At 35.3% G+C, this 24,781-nt stretch overlaps 1 protein-coding gene across 1 annotated transcript; it reads right to left on the minus strand.

Annotated features, from left to right (window-relative positions):
• Positions 1-23,329, minus strand: LOC133172598 (uncharacterized). The gene is made up of 36 exons (XM_061307526.1): positions 21,824-23,329; positions 21,454-21,583; positions 20,285-21,090; positions 19,884-20,109; positions 19,536-19,621; positions 16,847-16,960; positions 16,649-16,735; positions 16,443-16,532; positions 15,929-16,120; positions 14,688-14,918; positions 14,364-14,384; positions 13,583-13,717; positions 13,220-13,317; positions 12,426-12,612; positions 12,144-12,248; positions 11,804-12,020; positions 11,269-11,444; positions 10,812-10,981; positions 10,352-10,463; positions 10,141-10,167; positions 9,211-9,355; positions 8,860-9,066; positions 8,581-8,724; positions 8,271-8,473; positions 7,979-8,069; positions 7,761-7,878; positions 7,459-7,603; positions 7,273-7,363; positions 7,014-7,184; positions 6,463-6,676; positions 6,196-6,340; positions 5,892-6,054; positions 4,265-4,479; positions 4,026-4,161; positions 830-940; positions 1-723 (listed from the first exon to the last, which is right to left on the minus strand). Exons 1-36 carry the CDS (start codon positions 23,242-23,244, stop codon positions 553-555), a joined length of 7,101 nt encoding a protein of 2,366 aa, XP_061163510.1. The 5' UTR covers positions 23,245-23,329; the 3' UTR covers positions 1-552.
• Positions 23,330-24,781: the final 1,452 nt, after the last annotated feature.

Raw genomic sequence — 24,781 nt, forward strand, 5'->3', positions numbered from 1 at the left:
TTTATTTGTGGAATGGAAGAATTTGAATAAAACACAAAAAAAACATATACCCAACACATGAAAAGGAGTGCAACAAAAATACTTAAAGATCAACACGGATTTCTTTGAAAAAATAACTATCACAGATGTGTATGGCTGTAGAGGTTTGCAGTGTAAGGTCCATGTATTTTACATTTTGAAATAACAGCACCTTTATATCCCATTACAGGGATAGGGAACATGCTTTTAAGTTTGGCACACAGTGATATCACAGATTTATTTACATAATATACCAAACCCTGTTTTTATTTTAAAACATAAAATGGAATGCATAATTAACACAAATGGCTTCAATAAATACTGACTAGAATGCTTATTACATTTGGCAGTCATTCCTATACTTAAATACAAGCACACACATACAAAAGTTACACACACAATAAATTATTATGAATTCAAAAATCTCTCACAATTGTAAAATAATCCATGCAGATGATAAGAGTTTCACATTTTCACTAGAATTGTTGAGACGAGTTCAAGTTTTGAGTTTTGAAGCCTTGCTGTGAGTAAAATCTAGGCCATTACAGTTGATTTCCTGGAGGATTTGCCCTGAGACCTGCTGATGGGGGTAGGGAGCTGGGAGGGTTTAAACATTGGAGGTTCTGTTGGTGGCAGGTAAAACTGGACCGACTTCCTCACTTTATCAATCCTTTCAAAACAAACTTCTTTCCATGCCAAAAATGCCTGAAAAATGATAGTTTATTTAACATTGGCCTTTTATTTCTAATTTGATTGAAAATAAATAAATTGATTCTCTTTAAAAGTACATGTATACTTTTTGTACATGTACCTGTGACAATATCTGCCTATCACTGTAGGCTGTCACTTTGTTTGCTGCACGACGCTTGGCAAATGCTATCCTCCATGTATCCCAAGATTGTAATAAAAGTCTCTCTTCCTCCTGTTAAATAATAATTTAGTTTTCATAGATTTTTAGTTAACAATGCATATAAATAAGCAAAGCTTAATGTTACAAATATAATTTTCTTTTTTTTTTAATTCTCTTATTGAACATCAACTGATATAGAATCAGAAGGGACTTGTGAAAACTCTCTGATCATGGTTTTTGCCTAGCAGATTTGTAATTTGTAGTTTCAAAGCAAAACCAATTTCGGTGAAGGTTTTAGTTGTTTCCATAAGTATATTATGAGAAACAAACCAGCAAATGTTAATAAGAAATGTAAAAGCTGCATATAAATTGAAGTCACCTGCAAAAAATATACACTTTTACTACATGTAATTAGAAAGACTCCTTGGTCTTGACTATCACCTGAGTATACCTAGTTTCAATAAAATGGATAGCCTTATTTATTTGATAACTTTAGTCTAACTCTAAGGCCTAGTCCCTGGGGACATAAACTTTATAATTTTGGTAATCATTGTCATCATTCTTAGAGTTTGTTAACTACCAAGGACAGATGAATTTCAAACATTTTTTTAAGTCAATATATGGCCAACTTAGCCCAACCCTGGGTACAAGAACTTTACAGTTTTGGTAGAGCATTAGCTGCCCATTATAATCAGGCAAAAAGTTTTACTGAGGATCATTAGCAGTAACAAGTTATTGAAGATTCGAAGACTGTGTTTGCAAATGATTAACAAAGCTGGATTTATAGAGTAGATAGCAGTAGGTCACTGGAGTAACCAAACAAGAGGCCCATGGGCCACATCGCTCACCTGAGCACAGTGGATAGGCAAAAGCACAAATCAGTTCAGTATTGAAAAGATTCCGGGGGGGGGGGGGGGGGGGGGGGGGGGGGCTTGAATTTTAAACTACCTGATGATGCTGCCATGTTAAAAATAACAAATGGCTTTGTTGTACTTGAGAAGATTTAAAAAAAAATTTTCTGATATATTCCTTTGTAAAAATTTGATCCCCCCTTGTGGCTCCTCCCTATCCCAGGGGTCATCATTTGAACAAACTGGAATCTACACTACCTGAGGATGCTTCCATATCAATATGACTAAACATAGCTTTTCTGTTCTTGAGAAGAAATATTTTTTCTATATATTCTTATGTAACATTCGATCCTCCATTGTGGCCCCGTCCTACTCTCGGGGGTCATCATTTGAACAAACTTGAATCTACACTACCTGAAGATGCTTCCATATCAATATGACTAAACATAGCTTTTCTGTTCTTGAGAAGAAATATTTTTTCTATGTGTTCTTATGTAAAACTTTCTATCCCCCTATTGGGCCCCACCCTACCCTCGGGGGTCATCATTTGAACAAAATTGAATCTACACTACCTGATGATGCTTCCATATCAAAATGACTAATCATGGCTTTGCAGTTCTTCATCAGAAGAAATCTTCCTATATATTTCTATTTCAGACTTTGATCCTCCATTGTGGTCCCACCCAACCCCAGGGGGGCAACATTTGAACAAACTTGAATCTACACTACCTGAGTATACTTCCACATAAATATGATCAATCAGGGCTTTGCTGTTCTTGAGAAGAAGATTTTTAAAGATTTTTCCTATATATCTCTATGTAAAACTTTTATCCTCCTTTGGGGCCCCACCCTACCCCCAGGGGTCATGATTTGGACATACTTAAATCTATACTACCTAAGGATGCTTCCATATCAATATGATCAATTAGGGCTTTGCTGTTATTTAGAAGAAGATTTTTAAAGATTTTTCCTATATATTTCTATGTAAAACTTTGATCCTCCATTGTGGCCCCGCCCTACCCCCGGGGGTCATGATTTGAACAAACTTGAATCTACACTACCTGAGGATGCTTCCATATAAATATGACCAATCATGGCTTTGCTGTTCTTGAGAGGAAGATTTTTAAAGGTTTTTCCTATATATTTCTATGTAAAACTTTGATCCTCCATTGTGGCCCCGCCCTACCCCCGGGGGTCATGATTTGAACAAACTTGAATCTACACTACCTGAGGATGCTTCCATATAAATATGACCAATCATGGCTTTGCTGTTCTTGAGAGGAAGATTTTTAAAGGTTTTTTCCTATATATTTCTATGTAAAACTTTGATCCTCCATTGTGGCCCCGCCCTACCCCCGGGGGTCATGATTTGAACAAACTTGAATTTACACTACCTGAGGATGCTTCCATATAAATATGACTCATCATGGCTTTGCTGTTCTTGAGGAGAAGATTTTTAAAGGTTTTTCCCATATATTTCTATGTAAAACTTTGATCCTCCATTGTGGCCCTGCCCTACCCCCGGGGGTCATGATTTGAACAAACTTGAATCTACACTACCTGAGGATGCTTCCACATGAGTTTCATCTTCCCTGGCTTTGTGGTTCTTGAGAAGAAGATTTTTAAAAGATGCTATTAATTTTTCACTAATTCTTTATTATCTCCCCTTGAAAGAGGGCGTGGCCCTTCATTTGAACAAACTTGAATCCCCTTCACCCAAGGATACTTTGTGGCAAGTTTGGTTGAAATTGGCCCAGTGGTTCTTGAGAAGAAGTCGAAAATGTGAAAAGTTTACAGACAGACGGACGGACAGACGGACTACAGACAAAATGTGATCAGAAAAGCTCACTTGAGCCTTCGGCTCAGGTGAGCTAAAAAGGTATTGACTAAATTTTCCCAAGTGTTGTAGATGAGTAAACTTATCAACAGATTGAAAGACAAAGGAGTATAATGAAAATGTTAACATTTCTATTTCCTCATTAAGACTGTTCCATCTAACCTGGTGCAACCTAACTATCTACCTGTACATTACTGTCACCTTCTCTGCTAATGTTACCCACCTTCAGTTCCTGTGAATGAAGTGTGACATGAGTCTTATTGTTCAAAAACAGTCAATAAATGTTTTGAAAAGGTATATTCATTGAAAACATGCCTGAGAAGAGTTATTTTTGTTACATACATTGTACTATATTTTAATCAAAAATTTAATAATAATTAATGTTATCAAATTTAAAAATAAATCTTTCATCAAATTATCTGCAAGTAAAACAATTTTGAGAATCAGAAAACTCCATCTAAATACACACCACACATTTAGCAGTGTACATCAAGTCCACTCGGTGTTTCCAGAGACTGCCATATTTCAATTGTAACCTCAGTTTGTGTCTTTGTAGCTGATGCTTGACCTTGACTTCATTGTGTAGGGCTCTGAAGGCCAATTTACTATAAGGAAGTTGATAAATGTTGATCAATTTGTAAAAAGAATGAACATTAAACAATGAGCAATATCCCTTCCAAAATTTCTTTCCTTGTGTTTATTTCTTACCAGATGTGTCTGTTGTGATGTAAAATGGCTTTCCCATTCTTCTGTCTCTCTATTTCCCGCTCTTCTTTCTTTTTCTCCACAAACCACCTCCACTGCCTCACAGTTCTCCTGGCTAGAAGATGGTGATAGCAGTGGCCTGCAATGATACGGTTCAGTCGCTTCCACCATACAGACAAGGCCAGTCTCATAGATTGCTGATTCTTCTCTGTTATCACCTGTAACCCAAGATTGAGGATCCCACAATGTTAAAGAAGCATAGACTTCACAGCAAGACAAAAGTGAAATTCTAAAAGTTTTTTTTCCCCCCAATTTTCTTTCAATTTCTTCTTATCAAAGTTCTGTTTTGAAGACTGGAATTAACTAGAGGTACTGTGAGCAAACTCACAAAATAATACCCCCCACTACAATTTTTTTAAAAGTGCCTACTTGCAATTTCATAAATGTATCCTTGAACTTTCGAAAATGACCTTGTTTAAAAAAATGACACATCCTCTTGTCAATGACTTTGGGTCAAGGTTATGAAACACCCTTAGCTCATAAATAATCTTTGTACAAAGTATGAGCTTCTGATGATTCTCCATTACAAAGTTATAGCCCAAACATGAATTCTATACCTTTCTGCCAGTGACCTTGAACTTGCCAAAATGACCTTTGATCAAAGGCACACCCTCAGGTCATAAACAATATTTGTACCAAGTAAAAGCTTCAATGATTCTCAGTTACAAAGTTATAGCCCGAACAAAAATCATAAAGAACTATAAACGGTAAGGGCGTATTCCTGCCCCCATAATAGTCAAATTTTGAAAATCTTTTGAAATGAGAAGAAGTGCATATATTGTATAAAATAATCCAAATTAAGACAATATATTATGAAATTGGAAAAATTAGCTGGCTTTACTTGTCTCTGTGACGTCACAAACTATTTGGATTTCCGTTATTTTTAAAATAGAGGCCAAAATGCACAGAGTTTGTTCAATTTTGACTATAGTTTTCATAGAGCGCAAGCTTGCTCAGGTACCATATTCACATATTTCATTGATATTATCATTCTACACATTATATCAAAAGATCTAGTCTGAGCAGACCTGCGCTCGATAATTTCCAATCAAAATACCGACGTAAAATACGCTATTTTCTCTCAAAATCATTGCAATTTGGAATTTACGTCATTTTATTGACGTCATATCTAACTAATGATGTCATAGTTGATAAAAATATTCAATGCTTTGAAGTCTGGAAATATCCACCTGGTTTAGAACATAATTAAAGATTTCTCCATCAAAGTTTTATTTTGGGGGCAGATACTGGCCACTACAGAATATAGTCCTTTTCTTCCAGTGACCTTAAACTTGCAGGAACACCATCTGGTAATAAACAATCTTTGACCAAGTATTAGGTTCCATGATTCTCCATTACAAAGTTTATAGTCTGGATAAGATTGCATGAACAGACAGACAAGTGATTCCTATTAAACGCCCCCCCCCCCCCAAACTTTGTTTGCAGGGGATATAATAATCACTTCCTATTCTAAAGTCAGTTTCTGCAACTTTTCATGTTCATTAGTTTAAAATCTCAGAATTCTGCCATGCAGAGGGGAAGAAAAAAAGAGAACAACAGAAATGCTGACCTTATTAGCAGTTTCATTGAGGTTCTGGCAATAATCAGCTCGTGTTTTCATGATGTACCATGCCCTCTTCAATGTGTTTGTCTGTATGTGTTTTGTCAGCACAGTCCCTAGTGTGGCCAGCTGTCGACGTCGACGAGCATACATATGCCACTCCCTCAGCACTCTGGTATTATAACAGGGAAAAAGTGTAAAATACATAAAGTCAACATGCTCAGTATTTCAAAATTTAACTGGTAAGAAAAGTAAGCATCGATTAACATAGTATTTATAAACTCTGAGGATTATAGATAACAGTGAATTGTACCTGATCTGTAGTTTGAGATGGCAGTGTTTCTTGATGTCATTCTGGACCTGTGTGAGGCTGTGCCAGTACTGGAAATACGTCTTCAGACTCTGCTGTTCTAGTGCTCTCTGATACACGGCACATGTCTGTCTCCTCTGTCTGGATTCTGTAAAAGAAAAACAGTTAAAACTTGTTACACTTGATGGCCTGATAATACATTACAGAAACTCTGGAATATTTGAACTTGGCTAGGAGAATCATTGAAGAATTCTTCAATGAAGAACATACCTGAAGCAAATACATGCCATTCACTAAAGAATGTTCCTAATAGCTTGACATTAAAGTGCCTTGTAGCCTGATTTGAGAGTAACTTGATTTTCCAGTCATCAAGGAAAGTTCCCAGAATCTTTCTATTCCTGCGAACAATGTACTTATTCAACTGATTCTCCCTTTCCAGGTTCCTCTCATAACCATACTTCCACTTGGCAAAACAGGTAGCAACCTATGACAGAAATACGTATACAGTGTGTACATTATTACTAGGGCAAATTCATACATGCATGTTCAACAAATTGATTTACATTAGACATAAGTGAAGCAAGTAGTAAGTAAAAATGGGCTTGTGAAAACCTAAATGTAGAGATGAAAATGCAATAACATCCCAGGATACATTGTCACAAGGCACAGGTTTGATCAACACTCGCTCCATGTATGGGAAGGAGTGGATTAAACCCCAAGACAAAGTAAATGAAATTTTGAATGCATAAAAAGAAAATACTATTTCAGATTCTAAAAAAAATACTCTAAATTTCTTCAATTTAAACAAGTTAAAAAAATACCTGTCTATACATGAACACCTGATGGAGTTGTCTGCCCCTTGCTTTCTGAGCCTGCTTCCTCCAATGTCTGCCATACTCCAACACACGTCTCCTGATGTATGCTTCATGCTCTTCATGCTGCTGTACACGCTCCAAATACTGAAAGTGCCAAATCTTGAACATCCTTATCACCTGAAAGCAAAAGTATAATTACTTTAACTTTGAATCAATTCTTTCAATCTTTTGTATGTGGCAATTGAAAAGTTTCAATGTATCTAACCTGTTTGGTATAAGACTTCACTTGGAATGACAGGACTTTCTGTCTCATTTGTTTCTTCCATTCCACTACTTCCTGCCACTCTCGGATTACTCTGAAACCACACAATACAAAATGACCACTATGTTCTCAAAAATAAAATAACACAACTATTTTTTTTTTTTGCATCACAGATTAAGTTGTTCTGACCTGATCATCAGTCTCTGCTGACACCACTTAGATAACTGTTGACATTTCTCAGTCTGGATTCTCCATGTTGCAAAAGTTCTCATCACAAGGTTTCTCTGTGAGGTCTGCATCACCATCACACTTGCCAGCTTTCTTTTCTTGTGTTCTGATATGCAAAAGTGAGAAATAAGTACATATCCGAACAAGTCTTAAGATTCTTATTTTTACTTTTCTTGTATCCATGTATTTTTTTGTATCCATGATATGGTGGCAATTTCATTTGCTGTTTTAGATTTACTAGATATATATCTTATTTTATATACCTGAGGCCCAGTGGTACCAACTCTGTAACATCAACCTCATGTGCTGTGTTTGAGTGTCCTTGACCTTTTGATCAATGACAACCATTTGTTGTCGACGAAGAACCCAAGTGTTAAAAGCCTAAAAAAAAACAAAACAAATGAACAATTGTGTCATTCAGCATCATTAAATAAAACTTCATATGCTTTATTATAGGCAGAAAACAATGTTGCACACATACCCAAGTTTGTACTCTGTGATTGCTGAAATTCTGGCTCTCCCTTCGCAACTGAGCTTTTCTTTGAGCCCATTCTCTCCAAACTTCAAAGAACCTGTTAAAACAGACTAGCGAATTAAATAGATTGAAGGAGATAGAGTTTCTTAGACACATACTCAGTGCTCACACCTCAAGCACTGAATTCGTAAATCTTCATGTATAATTTTTATAGGATTATGAATACACTCTTCATATACATTCATATTATTAAGAAATTTAATAAATACAGTATAGAAATTTTATGAATAAGTCCAACCTTTTCTGTATAATCTTATTATATATTTTTCTCAGTCTGTCAATCTGCAGGAATTTAAGCTGCCATACAGCAAAACACTTCCTTAAGGTCCTCATGGACAGTCTGTGATGAAGAGTATCTTCCAAGGGAAGTAACCCCTGTTCCTGTTCTGTTCTAGTGTTCCAGATACGAATAACACTGCGGGTATGTCTCATTTCTTGTGCCTAAAGCAATTAGTCATTGATGGTTTTAAGTAAAACATTCTAAAGAACTCAAAGTACAACTTAAGCAAATAAACCAAAACTAAACATTCAAATCTCTATTTCTATACCTTTTCAAACCAAACTGGAAATATTTTTCTGAACACCATTAATGAATGATAGTCATGAGCAAGTGCAGTCATCTCTTTCTTGTACTTCATCATCTTTTTGTTTTCCTGCAGTGCTTCAAAGACATGTCTCTTCAAACATTCCTCCTGTATTAATAAAATAGAATTTTTATGACATTTGAAGGTAAAAATACAATTGTCAATAGAAAAAGATGCCTCAATGACTGGAATTTTCTTCAAAACCAAACTTGTGTGGATATTTGTATCTACTCTTGTAATTACCCTGAACTGCCTAGCCTGAGTCTCTCTCTGGTAGAGTGACCTCCAAACCCCAAAGGTGAACTTTAACCTCTGTCTCTGTATGACATCACTGGCCTGTTTACAAAGTGTTCGGAGCTCCCTCTGGTGAACAGTGTACTCCCACCACTGATCAAAAATAATACTGACTGGCCAGAATTGAATCCTCTTCACAGCTGTTGTCACCAAGGTCTAAAAAGATAAACTCACCAAAATTATTTTATTGTACATATTTTACAAGTATATTTATCCAAAACGTTCAATTAAAAAATCAAACAAAATGTTTAAATATTCTCATCCATCTGAACAAAAAGTAAAAGAAACTTGGAAACTCACCTTCATTCTTTCTGTCTTGACTGCCTGTTCCATCTCAAATCTGGCATCAATAAAACTGGTGTTAACGAGGGAGGGTTTGAGGTCCATTTCTGGAATGGACCTATCCAAGTCAAGACTCACACGACTCAAGGCTGGAGAAAATAACCTAAAAATAAAAATACCTACTTGTACATCCCTGACCAAAAATTTATAACCATACACTACCAAATTACAATCTTTTAATATATTTTCTAGTTTTGTAACCCCCCACCCCCACTCCCGACTGAAACTCAGTAATAAATTATATTTTTATGAACCATAGCAGTAAGTCATAGTGATATCACTCTGGGCATAAGAGAAAGTCATGCAATTTATCAGTTTAATATACCGGTAGTATACTTCAAATAAAAAACACATTATAAAGTACAGTAACTGAAAGCAAATACCAAAAGAGAATACTCAGCATAATGGTTTGAAGAATACATGCACTTTTAAATTAAACAGAACATCAATAAAAAAAACAACAACAAACATTTAGTAAAATGTGTACATAGTAATGATGGTGTTGACTTGTGGTATAGCATGTCACTCAGTGGAGTAACTTGGTAAAGATTTTTCACTACCATTTAATGCAATATTTCAATCCTGACTGGTCAAAGATGTGTAGCAGTGATTAGATGACACAGCAATGAAGTATGTAGGAATATCAAAGTAAAAATGATGATGAGAATTTAACCCTACCTTCAATTGTACAACCTAATTACCTTTCAAAACAGCTTTATGTGTTGTGTTAAAAATCTACCTGAGAACTGATAAATGAATAGATGCTGAAAAGTTTAGTTGTGTAAGGTGAGGAAAATTTCATTTCTTGGAAGAAATAAATGAAGATCATGCTGCACGGAAGCCACAATCACTCAAGAGACAGACATAAGTCTGGCTTCTAAGACCTACCTCTTCTTTCTGGGTGATTCCAAAATACTTGAAAGAAAAGGGAGAGTTTTAAATATTGGTTTTTGTTATAATTTAAATATGCATCAAAATATCTTTTATCTTCCAACTATTTTTTATTATTTCTCCTCCTTATAGCTAATAATCAGTACTGAATGTACATGTAGATGCTGAGTGTTTAATTTTGTCTTAGTCTCTGAGTGATCTCCCTTACCTCTTCATGGGCGTGCCCATTGTAGACGATGCCACAGGACTGTGTATTCCACTGGTGTTCTCACTGGCCAGTATCATGTCTGTCAGCAACTGGAGTCTCTCAGGTGTCTCTGCTATACAAGAGTATCAAAAAATGGTCAGAAATCCAAATCAGAATCCAGACTGGTAATATGTACTGGTATCCCTCGACAGAATTTCTATGAAATTTTGGTCATAGTTTGGCTTATTCTTGGAATGGATTTCTTTTAGAAAATTAGATCTCAATACTCATCATTTAAAAGTAGGGATAGTAAAAACTTCTCCTGGACCAAAAGTGATTTGAAAATGAGTTCTGCATTTAGGAAACAATCAGCATTATGATTTTATATTATTATGATCCCCAGTGTAAAACATTTGAAAGGTTTAATTATTTTGCAGTTAATTTTTTAAAATAATATACAAGAATTACTTGTTCAACCCACCAGAATCTCCTGAAGTACTGAGGGCCTCCCCAGAGTAGTCTTCGGGAGTTTGTAGTCCAATACGGACAGCAAATTCATGTACTGCTTGTTTGATGCCCCTCTCTGAGATACTACGCCATTCCACAATCACCTGTATCATCAGCTTCCTCTGTAACATCTTCTGGTGTTCTCTGAAAAAAACAGACATCTATTCTTACAGCACATCTTTTATCTAATATTTGTATGAGATTCAGGCATATTCAGATAAGAAATGCTTCTATTAAATTCTATTATCAAATGTGCATGCATTTCTTAATGCAGAGCTCTGAAGCATGAAAGAATAATAAATGAAAGCTGGCAAAATGTAAACTCTTTGGGGGAAAAAAATGCAGATAGACATTTTACTACAGAAATTTGGAAATTTTGACAGACTGAATAAGACATACAATGTACAAGTATAAGCTTATGGCTACTGTACCTTGCAACAAGTGTGGCCCTGAGATGGTGTCTCCAGAATTTAAAGGAGGACTCAATCTGTTTATTCTTTTGGCTCTCCTCTGCCCTGTCTATAATGTCCTGTTCATATCTCCTCTGTTGTTGTGCATTGGTCAGCCACAAATTGAAATAGGATTTGAGCAAGAAATTGTTGTATTCCTAAAATAAACAAAGCAATGTACAAATGAATCCTTAAAATATTCCAATAAAAACTCTTCTAAACTGGCCATCAATATTTCTGTATTATTCTGCTGTATTAAACATCAGAATTAGAAAATAAAAAAAACACCAGAATTGAAAAAATGTATTTTGAAACATACAGAGACATTCTGGGGACTGAAACATTTTGCTGGAAAACAAAATACCGGTATGCCAAAACATCAAATATCCAGACTGAGCAATTTTGGGTATTTACATGCTTTTCCTACTATACATGTACTGGTGTAGCTTTAGTAGAATTTAAAACAGAGCATTCAGTAAATAAGAGTGTGAGTGATGTGGAAATAATTTTTTTGTACCTGTTCCTCTTTTGTAGCCAGTCTCTCTTTCATCTTTTTAATGGCCTTGTAGTGCCACTCTACAAATGTCTGCTTCAGAAGTTGTCTGCTGTGGAATTGCTGTGCTTCCTTCTTTCTCCTGATCACTTCTCTCCATCCTGTCAGACACTTCCTCACAAAGCCTGCTTCTACTTTCTTTTTCAAGTCTTTCTCCACAGCTTGCAATAGAAATTGTCTCCTGTAATAACAAGAAAGCATAGCTTTGATAGCTACCATTGTATTCAATACAAAGGATTGTCTGCAAGGATGTATTAGCATTAAAATCCAAATATACAGACTTTAGATACAATGCATGTCTGACCTCCAGGCATTGAAGCACTTTCTGAGTTTGGATTTCATGAAGATCATGTTGTTTCTTCTACAGTCTTTCTTCTGCTGCACCAAAGAATGCCAAGCTTTAAATGAACTGGAATAATGAGAGAAAACACGTCAGAGCTTGAACATATTAAAAGAAAATTCTCAACAATACAATCAATTTTTCTTACCATCCCTGGAGTTTTACCATAGTAAAAGATTGTTTGTTTAAAATGTATAAAATTCCTGGAGTAAAAGGTAATTTGATAAATATGTGTCCAAGACTTACTCTGTAACTAGCACTGTCTGCCTGCGCTGGACCAGCGGTCTGATCCGTATCCTCAGTAACGTCTCTGCCTTCCAGTGACTGAAGCGAGTTTCTAGCTGCGTCCTGTCTAATATTGCCCTCGTCTGTTCCACCTCCTGATTCTCTGACTCAATCTGCTCCTTTACGTTCAACCACTTCTGGAACATTCCTGTAGGGGAACAGTCAATCAAAAAGTTAATCCTAGTACTTATGAACCAGGTCAATTGAGGAAGACTTAATTAGAATTATAAAATAATTCAATTATTTCAAAAATTTCATGCATCAAAGTAAATTAACAACTCGAGAATAGTCAAGAAACTATAAAACTATTTCATCAAGATATATTTACATCCACTGAATATTTTCTCCTTTATTTCTAAAGAAAACCATTGCCATTTATCAGTTTGTGAACACTAGGCATATCACCTGTACGGATTTCTTGATCAGTGGCTCCTCCATCAATGAAATGTACAATGACGTACATACCAATAGTACAATAATCAATCTTTTAAATCCTACTTTAAATGATTATTTATACAGATATAAATATAAACAATAAAATGTCTTTCCTTGGTTGTTAGTACGGGAATTAACATCGCAGCTATTGCAGAAAAAATTTACATAACCCGCTTACACAGGTTATGTATTTTTTCTGCAATAGCTGCGACATTAATTCCCGTACTTACAACCAAAGAAAGCATTTTATTGTTTAAGAAAACACTAGGCTTTCTTAACAGGTCAAACTGTTATTGATTACTTATCAAATACCATCTTACGTTTGAGTAGATTCTGTTTTCTGATTGGCTCTGTATCACTGAGCAGCCTACGTAGTGATCTCTTGTGACAGACCTTCTTCCACTGCACAACTGACTTCCTATAAATTCATCATGTATGTCACAAATGAAACCATTCCAAGATAAAATGATTTGGAAAGTTAAGTTTAATGTTGATTAATTTTTATTTTTAAGTCTAAAAACTACCAATATTTTCCAATTTAAATATGTCTTAATTGTTTAACATGTTAAATTTTGTTGTTATTTTTAAACAAGTGTTAATTTTTCAACTCAGAAGCCCAAAATCAGCATGCACAAAACTTGACAATAACCTGGAAGGGGTTAGAATATCAACATGTTAGCTACCTGGCACAAGTATTAGACCAAAACGTTTGAGCACGGCGTAAATTGAGCCTCTCTTCCACTTGCCGTTTCCATAGAGACATAACCTTCTGTTGTATTTTAATGTTCAAGCGATATGTCAAAGTCTCCTGAATTGTTCTGAATGAAAACATCACATAAGTAGCTAGTTGAAGCATTAAAGTTAAAACACATGTCAAATTTACAAATATTAGATAACAAATTATAGTATATATTGCAACCACTTGCAATAATGAAAATGCTCACAATATATTGTATTATACATGTTTCTCCAGATGATAATGATGAAAATTTTGAACATACCACCACCATGACTCAATGAAACCATGCAATGACAAGACTTCAACAAAACAAATGAGTAATTTCTCAGAAAAAAATAATCCGACTTACATCTAAAAAAAATCAGAAAAAAAAATCATATCAAAAGCATGGTCTTTTAATGAGTAATAAATTTTCAGTTTAAAGTGTAGATCGATCCTCTATTTTTTCTTAATTTTTGCTGTTCTCTATCACTACAAAAATTTCAAAACTTCTAAGACTAATATTTAGCAACTATAAAATATATTATCAAAAATTAACATTTATTTATTAACAATTGAAAATGTTTAATATGAACCATTGAACATTTTATTTCTCCTTAACAATCTTACTGAATATTCTGATGGTTTGTCTGAGAAACTTATCACAACCAATAACCAAAAGGGTGGAAATAAAACCAAAAATGTGTAATAAATAAAACTCAAGCAAAATTATTCGAATGCATTACCTTAAAAATGCCATCTTAGTGCTAAAAATATTAACCATAGATTTTTACTGATTTATCTCCATGTTATTTTTGCGAACTTTTCAGATTTCTTCTCTGTTACTTAACTTAAAGGTGAAAGGAATGAAATGGAAGGGATACGAACTCTTTTGGTTTGGGTTAACAAAATTTCTTCAAATAGCACAAAACATTTCAAAAAGCATGCAGGTGAGGGATACTTTAAAACTGTTCAATCTTTAAGGAGTTCTGACCAGTAAAATTGTACTTGGCAAAAATCTGGTGAGGATGAAACTTGATGTCAGTATGATCACAGCAGACATGGCCTACCTGAGCTGTCGTTTGTGCTGTGTGTAGTTTTGCCAGCCGTGCAAACTATGTCTCACTAAGACTCGCTGCAGGAAAACCACTGCTGCCTCACGACGCTTCTTCAATACGGCCACATTTTCTTTCCAGCAGTTCAGAGAAGTAGACAGGATTTTGTGTCGGATGCGAGCGTGAATTTCTTCTCGATATCGAACCTGATGTTGCCAGCTTGTATTCCAGATAATAAATGCATTTCTGTAGAACAAAAAAATTAACAAACTTTGAACTTTGTACAAGCAATATTTATGTATGGCACATTTTCTTCATTCTTCATTTCACAAACAATATCCTAGAAGTCGCCTCACTCTCCTTGCAAAATAAGTACTGGTATATAAAACACTTTTTTTTCAATTATTTATTGCAATAGTTTATTAACAAAACAAGAGGTCTGTGAGCCAATGCTCACTAGTAATACCCCTGCTTTGATGTGAATATACATTCTGATGTGAATGTACACAAGTTCATTTATGGACAGACACAGGGATGAACAAGAAGTTAACATCAGATTCGTACAAAAATGAATCCCACCATATTGCAAGCCTAAACAAAGAGTGTGCTAAAATTTCAAGCCTCTGCAGTCAGTAGTTGCTGAGAAAACTACAACGAAAATTTGTTATGTATGGTACGGACAGACACATGGATAAACAGGAAGTTGACAATGGATTCGTACAAAAATGAATCCAACCATATGGTATGCCTTAACAAAGAGCGTGCTAAAATTTCAAGCAACTGCAATGAGTAGTTGCTGAGAAAACTGCAACCAAAATTTGTTATGTATGGTATGGACAGACGCATGGATAAACAGGAAGTTGACATTGAATTCATACAAAAATGAATCCCACCATATGGCATGCCTAAACAAAGCGTGTGCTAAAATTTCAAGCATCTGCAATGTGTAGTTGCTGAGAAAACTGCGACCAAAATTTTTTATGTATGGTACAGACAGATGCACGGATAAACAGGAAGTTGACATCAGATTCGTACTAAAATGAATCCCACCATATGGCATACCTCAACGTGGGTGCTAAAATTTCAAGTCTCTGCCATGAGTAGTTCCTGAGAAAACTGTGACGAAAAATTTGTTACAGAAAGACAGACAGACACACAAGGGTAAAACAGTATACCCCCCTCTCCTTCGGAGCAGGGGTATATAAAGTAGAGGTAATGCCTCTAGTAAAAAAAAATAGTAAACCTGGAGGACAAACCTGACAAGTTTCTGATTGCCTGCTTTGATTGCTCTCTCAGTCAAAAGTAGGTCATGCCAGTGCTGGAAGCGATGCTGGAGCTGGTTTTTTTCCCAGTGTTCCTGGCTCAGAACCAGATTCATCTCATACTCCTTACGACTGATAGAGGCTGCCTGCTTCCATTCAAGTAACAGTTTTTGAAGAAAATGGTCTCTGAAAATCAAGAATGCCATGGACGTGTTATCATGAACAGTTTTGATTTTTGTTTATAAAACCATCTAGACGTGATGGTTATATTAGTGGAATAGAATAATGAAAGTTATGAAAATGATAGCTTCATATAATACCTTTTTATCACAAAACTCACAAATATTACATCCAAGCAAAAACTACCAATTTACAATACACATGATTCAAGTACACTGTACATGTGCTAGCTTTTTCTTCATATTTAGATTTATAATTCAGAGGAAAAAAGCATCACAGCTTCAAGACCTAAAAATCAATCATTTGAAAACATTGAGACAACATGTACCTGTGATGAAGTTTGGCCAGGGACATTTTTCTGTACTGTATCACCATGCTAGTTAACATTTTACTCTGTAGTCTCTCACTGTACAAATTTCTACAAAATAAAAATATCCAAGTTCAATTTTTCTTCCATACCGGTAATTCCTCTTCCATATCTAACTTAACATGTACCTAACATGGCTGATTGTCTTGGTTTTACTGTAATCATACCTAGCCATCTCATCTCTTCTCTGTTTTTCTTTAGACTCCAGGGTGTAAATCCTCCATGCTGTGAGGCTCTGAGTTAAAACCCTCCTCCTGAAATCAGAGACAAGGACACAATACAACACAGCATAAAAAAATGGACTCCCCACATCTTTCTGACTAAAAAGATTTTTGTTAAGAAATATGAGCATTCCTGTCTTATACCTGAAGTGATTATGAGCCGAGTTCTCTTTAACTCGAATCTGGAACTTTTCTCTCCAGGTGTTCATTGTTCGGATCAACAGCTTGTGATCCATGGAGTCTTGTAGGTAGCGAATTCTAAAAAGTGGGAAAAAGAGACATTATTTCCCAGAAAGGCTTCCTTATATTTATAACACAGTATACGTCCTGATGTTAAATATGGAAATAACAACAACAAACATGTTATACTGAGTAATGTAAGTACATGCAATAACAATTATAAAACTATTGACGAGGAAAACTTGTTATAAATAGTTTAATTTTCAAGCCATTCCTCATGTTTCACATATTAATGCAATTCAACATCTACATTAATAGAGTCTAATTTTCTGACCCCTTCTTTGTCTGCAGTATTTTCCATTTCATTTAAACCAGACCAACTTTCTCATTAAATCCGTGTTTTAATGTGGTAGAAAATCTTAAAACACACTGTGATAAACACGTGATTTGTCTAAATGATTCAGGTACACAGGTACTTACTTTGTAATCTTGGTGTTAAGTCTATGAAATATGAAATTCAGTCTAATAAGGTTGATATTGATTGATATCAATGTCAGAGGAAAAATTACATATAAAAGTAGGTAAGACAGCTAGAGGAATAATATTGATGATATTTTTCCATTTTGCTCTTTTAGTACTCAGCAAATTTTAAACCTTATATATGCAGACTTAAAATTGTTTTACAATTTTCATGTCAAATTTGCTAAATTTTGATACATGTATTGCTAAAAGAAGGATATTTTTAATAAACAAATTTGAAAAGTCCCTTAAAGTAATTCACTTATCAAAAGATTCGGATGACTATAGCTTCATTTTATAAAGGATATCCTAAATCTGAGTGACAATTAGACCCGAAAATCTACGTTTAGTTATTGTTTGATACTAGTAACAATTAAAACATTAACAATTAAAGATGAAAACTAAACACTTCTTCCTGAAATCACACATCTTGCCCTGCATAAATTCCTTTGGGCTAACAAGTTAAAACAGAAATAGTGGTAAATATGCTATTAATATGGTACATCACAAAAAAATACACAAGAAAATAGATTCTGTAAAAGCTGTTTCTCTTAGCTTAAAGACCAAAAGATGAAATTACTCTTCTTTAAAAGAAGCATGAAGAATAAATCAATTTAAAACAGAATATTTTTTTTCTTTCAACCACCAAAAAATTATCCCCAACTATGCCCCAATTCATGACCCCACGACCTTGACTTTATTAAGGTTGTGTCAACCTTTGATCTAAGACAACAACATACTGAGGATTTAAGTACCTTCAGAACTCTTTAGAATTATTAAACAAGCATAGTTTCAACATATAAAATCTTAAGCTTATGGGTTACAACATATTAGGTCAATGTTCAAATATCTTTAGAATATTAAGTATAATTCTGGATACAACTTTGGAGGAGACAACAATATTGTTCTAACAGCCTTATCATGCGACTAATAGCGAGATCAAATTTAAAGAATGGAGAGGATAAAAAGAAGACAGAAATTAGATAGAATACACACATTTACTGTACACTGGAAAACTTCTGCCCATTGCATCAACATCCTCAATGAGTGATTTAAACAATGTATGTTACTTCAAATTGGTATATTTTGTGCGACTTTATTTTGCATGACAAGAGCACTGTCGTTATTTATTAGGTATATTTTTGCATATCTTTAATTCAAAACCAGATACACGTAATTCATGTCCAACCGTTACCATCGAAAAAAAAATATGCAAAAGCAATGTTCTCCCTATTAAATATTATTTATAGTACCCTAACAAAGGGCACATAACTCGAACAAAATGACTCTGGATCAAATGCCAAACAAATAATTCCCAGTATACAGTAGTTTATTACATAGAAAAGAAATGCCATAATTCTAAATATAAATAACATAACAGAAAATCTAAAATCTATACAAACTGTTTTGCTTTTCTATGAAAAAAAAAATGGATAATTTAATTGCACATTTTTCATGCATGAAGTGCAAACTTTCATTTTGTAAAGCTTAACTGAAATCACTATGTGTTTGTGAAACAGTTATTGTCTTTCACAGAGTTAAGAAATAGACTGGCATGTTGCTATCTGACATATAGTATTAACCCTTGACACCTTAATATAAAGCAATCACTGTTAACTAACATTATTCGCAAAAACTTTTATTATTTTTACGTGTTTTGTCAATTGAAATTCATCTGCAACTACACTGTATTAATTTCTGTTAATGGGGAAACATACTGTATAAAATTAACTTAATTTAAGGTTCCCAGTGACAAACATTTGCAAAACGAAGAACATCTCAAAATTCATGGATATTTTCACAAGTGAATAAAAGTTTCTTTACAGTATAAGGTCACTATCTGATCATGTGCAGTTTCAAAGTTATTAAAATTAAAGATGTTGACAATCTAACCAAACCAAATCATCATAACTTCTATTTCTAAATAAGTTATTCAATTTCAAAAATCTTTTTGAATATATAGAGACAATGTTTTGAGTTTTATAAAGTGCAGTGGATCTACTGGGATTCTGGAGCTATGACTGTTATACTGGGTGCTGTGCTGTAAAAAGCTATTAGTCAATATTCCAAATAATTGGACATGGTGGTGGGGGGATAGATGGAGCTAATGTTATTCAGAATATTGATAACTTACTTCTGCGACTCCTCTGTAAAATGTCTCCATCTGTCAAAAGTCTTCTGCATTCTCCTCTGCCGACTGATGTTAGCTTGGTCCCTCCACTGATTGTTTTAACAAAGTTTTAAACTTCTTATACTTAAGTGTATAACAATGTTCTACCAATGGTTGACTAAATGAACCATGAAAATTCTTTTTCTTGCAGATTTCATTACCGTTAAACATTATATACAGAGCAGCAAACTTTCAGCACCCCACCCCCTCCCCAATTTAAAAAGCAACACATTCACACAAGAATACTGATGATAAGATACTCATACACATATCAGAATCTATTAATGTCTCAAATAATGTTAGTTTTCTGACCTTGTAGAAGGTAGCTGTGACCAGTACTCCTTTTAGTTTATTCTGATAAATGTCCACCATGATTCTTGACCGGTTGATGGCCCACTTAAAGGCATTCATTCCTTTTTTCAGAGAGTGTAACCTATGGAGGTTGTCTGCAGCCCTGATGATTACATGCTCAGCTGCATTTTTCTTCCATTTCAGAAAAAAATCCCTCTGGACTCTACGGCGATGAAACATTTCAGCACTGCAATGATAAATGTGTCTCAATATTTCTTTTCCTAGAGTGATATAGGCAAGTAATAATGCTTTACATGTCTACCATATTTATCCATAAATTCCAAATTTCCCTTAAAGACTTTTTAACACTTTACCACTGCAACCAGTTTTCTAATTCTATAGTGTTTAGCTTTGACACTCACCTTTGCAGACAGACCCCATAATTTGCTGTGTCCAGAAGCTGTGTAAAGCTCTCAGACACGGAGGGGAGGACCAGATTAGTGGCCCGTCCCAGTCTCCTAGCTATTCTAGCACTATCAGTCACACACCTGCTAGCAGAACACGTCACAGGCTGAGAAGCAGGCACACTGGCCACACGTGCAATACTGTCTGAGAAAATCTTAACTTGTGGGTCAGCATTAAAATTGGCAAAGTGTGTCTGAGGGTAAAGTATTTTGTCTGTGCTTTGAACTGCTTGACCAGTGCTATTTCCCCTTGTTACCCGTGATCGAGGAGTTGGGGGATTTCCATTTTCTCCAGGTGAATCTTTCTGATTTGCTGGACATGGTCTAACAATGGTGAATGCGGAGGGTCCATCATTCAAATGAATACTGGAGAAAGGTTGAATATTACTTTGCACTATTTGGGTGTGTCTTTCTAAATTCTCCTTTGTAATAGGTGCAACCTTTGTGGTAATTTTTTCACCTGGTGTGCGATGCTCACCAAACCTTGTGTCATATCTTATGAAATTAGTGCCTTTATACTCTACAGTGTTCCTATTTAAGCCCACACCATTTTGCTCATAAGTTTGCAGATTGTCATGTGGAAAACTCAACAAAGCATTGTCCCCAATGTCTGTCTCAGTCAGCTGTGCAGAGCCTAGCAAACCACCCAGCCCCTGTCTGGGGCCCCCTACATACGATTCTTGGCCAGACTGGGCGTAGGGATCCTTCTCATCTATGGACTGCATTGACTGCACATTCTTCAACCACCTTCTAAAGCACTTGGCCTTCAACATAGAAGCAGAAAGGATTTCAATCAAGCACCAAGGTACTCATATTGAACAGTTAAAATTCATCAATCTCATTTATTTTTTCTTTATTATATAAATGCAAAAAAAAGTCAGCATTTATACCTGTATGCTAATATTGTTTTGGTTGAATGGAAAATACCTGGGTAGCAAAAAATAGTTTTGCAACACACTTTTTGAGCAAACTGAACAAGAGGTAAATAAACCATTACCTGCATACAGTATTTGAACTAAGAATATTTAGAGAACAGTTATGTCATTTATCTTTAACAATGATGCATACAAACAACTGGCCAAATTATTTCAGTTTGTACCTGTTTATAGTTTCAGTACTTATCTTACTTTAAGAACAAGGTCTTGTCTAGTTCTTGGATCCACGTTGTACAGCTTCCTTAGAAGCTCGACGGCCATGATAGTTGAAGACTGAGATCCTGTAGATCGGACTGACCCACTCATACTTCCCTCAGTCGGTCTGTAAACATTTCCACAATCTCAGTTATTGTTTATACAAAATATGAACATCTGATAATATAACTCTAATTTTTTGTATGCATTAATTTATTGACCAAATACTAGTAATCACCAATATTTCAATAAATCTTCATATACTCACTGAATAGTGATCTAGTGACAGAAGTAGAGTTACACAGAATATATATGTACCAGTAACTGCAAACAATGAAACACATTTAATCCAATGAAATTACCATACCTCCATCCACCTTCTCTCTTGGCCCCTTCAGTCTCTGGGTTCCTGGGACCAAACACAGCCTTCCTGGTGGTTTGAGCAGTAGGACCCTCCATATCCACCACCCCTGTCATCTTAGGCTCATCTGTTCCCTCCACTATCTCATTGACTTCCAGGTCATCTCTGTCCCTGCTGGGTTTTTTGTGCCTCCTTGATGTAACTTTATCATTCTCTTTTGAAGAATCAGAAATGTTGAGATCTTCTTTCAATTCTTTGATATTTTTCCTGATTTTTTCCTCTGACTTTTGTCTTTCCTTTGTTTTTCCTCTGCTAGATTTGATTTTACTTGGAGATGAAGCCAAGTCCTGCAGGGTTAAAACACCACCATCTCCCTTGCTGGCCGACTGAGGAGTTCCACTAACACTGGTACGTGAAGTCTTGCCTGAACGAGACTTTGTGAAGATTACTTCCCCTGTCCTAATTCCTTCACATAGTCCCAGTCCTTTAGAGTTTGGTTGTTTGCTCAAAGATTTCACAGTTTCAGAGGGAGGTTCCTTTGTTGATACATATGAAGGATGATAATGAGGAACATTAGACTGTATTGAAACCTTTCCTATTTTCCTATTTAGGGTACTTGTGGAGCCCATAGTGTCATTTAAAAGAAGACCTGGTTCCTGTAATGGATTCCTTTGGCACAATGGAATTTTATCACAGTTTGTCTGACAAGGGGATTCCTTCTGTGGAATTTTGTCAAGATCAGCATCGTTTTGATGGCTAGCTTCTCTCTGTTGGCTTGACGACCTTATGCTAGTTCTTTCTGATAAAAATTTATCTAGATAATCCTCATCTCTATTTTCACTTTTGTTTTCAGTTTTTGGCATATCAACCCTTCTTTCCTGGTTGTTATGCGAATAAGATGCACTTTGAAGATGAAGCTGAGCACGGTAATTCCTGTATGACATCCTAGCGAGTTTTTCATCAGCCAACCTACTGAGTAATCTCCGGGCTTCCCTTGACCTCGGTAATCCATTCTCACTTGGTGGACCCCCTCCCTCTGTGTCCCTGATGTGAGGCCTCCCCACTTCACCAGTGTACCTATTCTCAAAGTTCTTTCTATTTCTTTCAGCATCTCGTTCAGAATCTTTCTTCAGAAGTTCCCTAAAAGCAGCCATCTTGTCAGTGAAATCAAAGCCTGGTGTTGGTTGGAAATCGTCGTCACTGTCCAGAAAGTTGAGCCTTCTTCTAACGGCTTGTCGTACAGATGGTCGAGGCACTGCATGGGCCTCAGGGACACCAATTGGTTTCTTTGCTGATACACTCACTAAGTATGTTTCATTTTTCTGTGCACTGTCCCTCTTTCTTGAGGAGGAACCCCCTATTTTACTCCTATCTAGCACGGGGAGATCACCAAGTCTCCTCTCCAAGAACAACGATGAAGTCATCATTGGAGTTTCATTTCACATAACCTAGGTTGTCTCTTTCCATTCATTTAAATTTTGGAAAGTCATTTTTAACACTGCTCAACACTTCCTTTGTGTTTCCTGAAAAACAGAAAAAAAAAACATGAAGGTACAAATTCTCATTATCTTTATCAAACATTACACACTGAGTTCAGTAGATCAGAAAATTTCAGTCATTAAATTCCACTTTTCAAGTATTAAATCAAGATCAAATTCAGGTGGTGGCATGGAATTTTAATTTCATTTTACATTTAGACTAAAATAAGAACAACCCACACTTTATCTTTAAAATCAGTTTAAATCATGGCATATAAGCCAGGTGTGTGTCATCTCGGCCAATATTAAGGCAGTCAGATAATTCACATACCAAAACATCAAGAAGCTTTAACTTTTCACAAAATTTACTTTCTCATCTTAGAAACAACCCTTAATACCCGTTAACTTCTATGAGATAATTTTTTTTTTCAAGTAGCAATGGTGATTCACTCACCAGGTAAGGTTCTTTGAAATGAAACTTTTGCCAACTTCTTCAGAAACACCCCATCAGGTTTTTAGCAGTGTAATGTTACATATACAGATATCTGGTAAATGTCACCTTGCTATACTAGTAGGTTCAATAAATCATTTTCTTATGGTTTTGTTTTTAAATTGAGACTTGTACTTAATCTCAATTTTGAAATATAAGCATTTCCTATTTTTTTGTAATTGTCACTGAGGTACAGGGTACTAGTAGAAAAAGGGGAACTAACTCAGATATGCCCAAACCGAGACAGAGGGGTCTGACAGCTGAAAGGCCTAATAATACCAAGATAGGATATGTATACAGCTATAACTCAAAGGCAGTTTTTACAATTTATTATATGTCTGACTATCCGGTCTCAATATTAACGTTCTTTCAATTGTGCGTATCCAGTTCATTTTGTGATTGTACAAGTCAATCTACCGTCACACGTTATTGTCCGACTGGACGATACATTTTGTACAAGTATTGAATATTGTAAATATAATTTTAAAAAATCCCACTGAAATCATTAAATTTTAAAAATTACAATCATAGGGTGCAGTCAGCAGTGTGACTAGGTCACAGACAGTACTACTGTATTTAAGATGTCATGTTTTTATTTTCGTGATTAAACAAATCTTTAGATATCAAAATTAATTATACTACCTCATTCTTGAAAAAAAAGTTTTACCTTTTTTTAAACATAACCTCAGAGTGGGATAAGTCTTGGCAATTTGTCTGATGGCCAAGTGGACATTTCAGTTAATGTTAACCCTGACTAATCAACAACAATTGAAAAAAAGAAATCCCAAAAACAAATAAATATTGAAGTATGACTTTGAACTGATAAATCCCCCCCCCCCCCCCAAAAAAAATAAGAATGATTCAATTTCAAAATACAATGAAATGAAATTTAAAATAATAAATTAAAATCAATTTAGACTCCATAGTAGACAACTGGCAGACTGGTGAATAGCTAGTGTAACAAACTTCGGTAGCATTGATTTACTTCAGCTATAG

Source organism: Saccostrea echinata, unplaced genomic scaffold (genome assembly GCF_033153115.1).
Source record: "Saccostrea echinata isolate AGI-Se365-2 ecotype Australia unplaced genomic scaffold, CSIRO_AGI_Sech_v1 ptg000054l, whole genome shotgun sequence".
NCBI classification, from domain to species: domain Eukaryota; kingdom Metazoa; phylum Mollusca; class Bivalvia; order Ostreida; family Ostreidae; genus Saccostrea; species Saccostrea echinata.

Excerpts from the sequence above, each read along its gene's own strand:
- LOC133172598 (XM_061307526.1), bottom strand. The coding sequence starts at position 23,244 with ATGATGACTTCATCGTTGTTCTTGGAGAGGAGACTTGGTGATCTCCCC. Across the intron at positions 12,613-13,219 it reads AAAACAGAATCTACTCAAAC|GAATGTTCCAGAAGTGGTTG; the intron begins GTAAGATGGTAT and ends GTTCCCCTACAG. Across the intron at positions 10,982-11,268 it reads AGGGCCACACTTGTTGCAAG|AGAACACCAGAAGATGTTAC; the intron begins GTACAGTAGCCA and ends TGTTTTTTTCAG.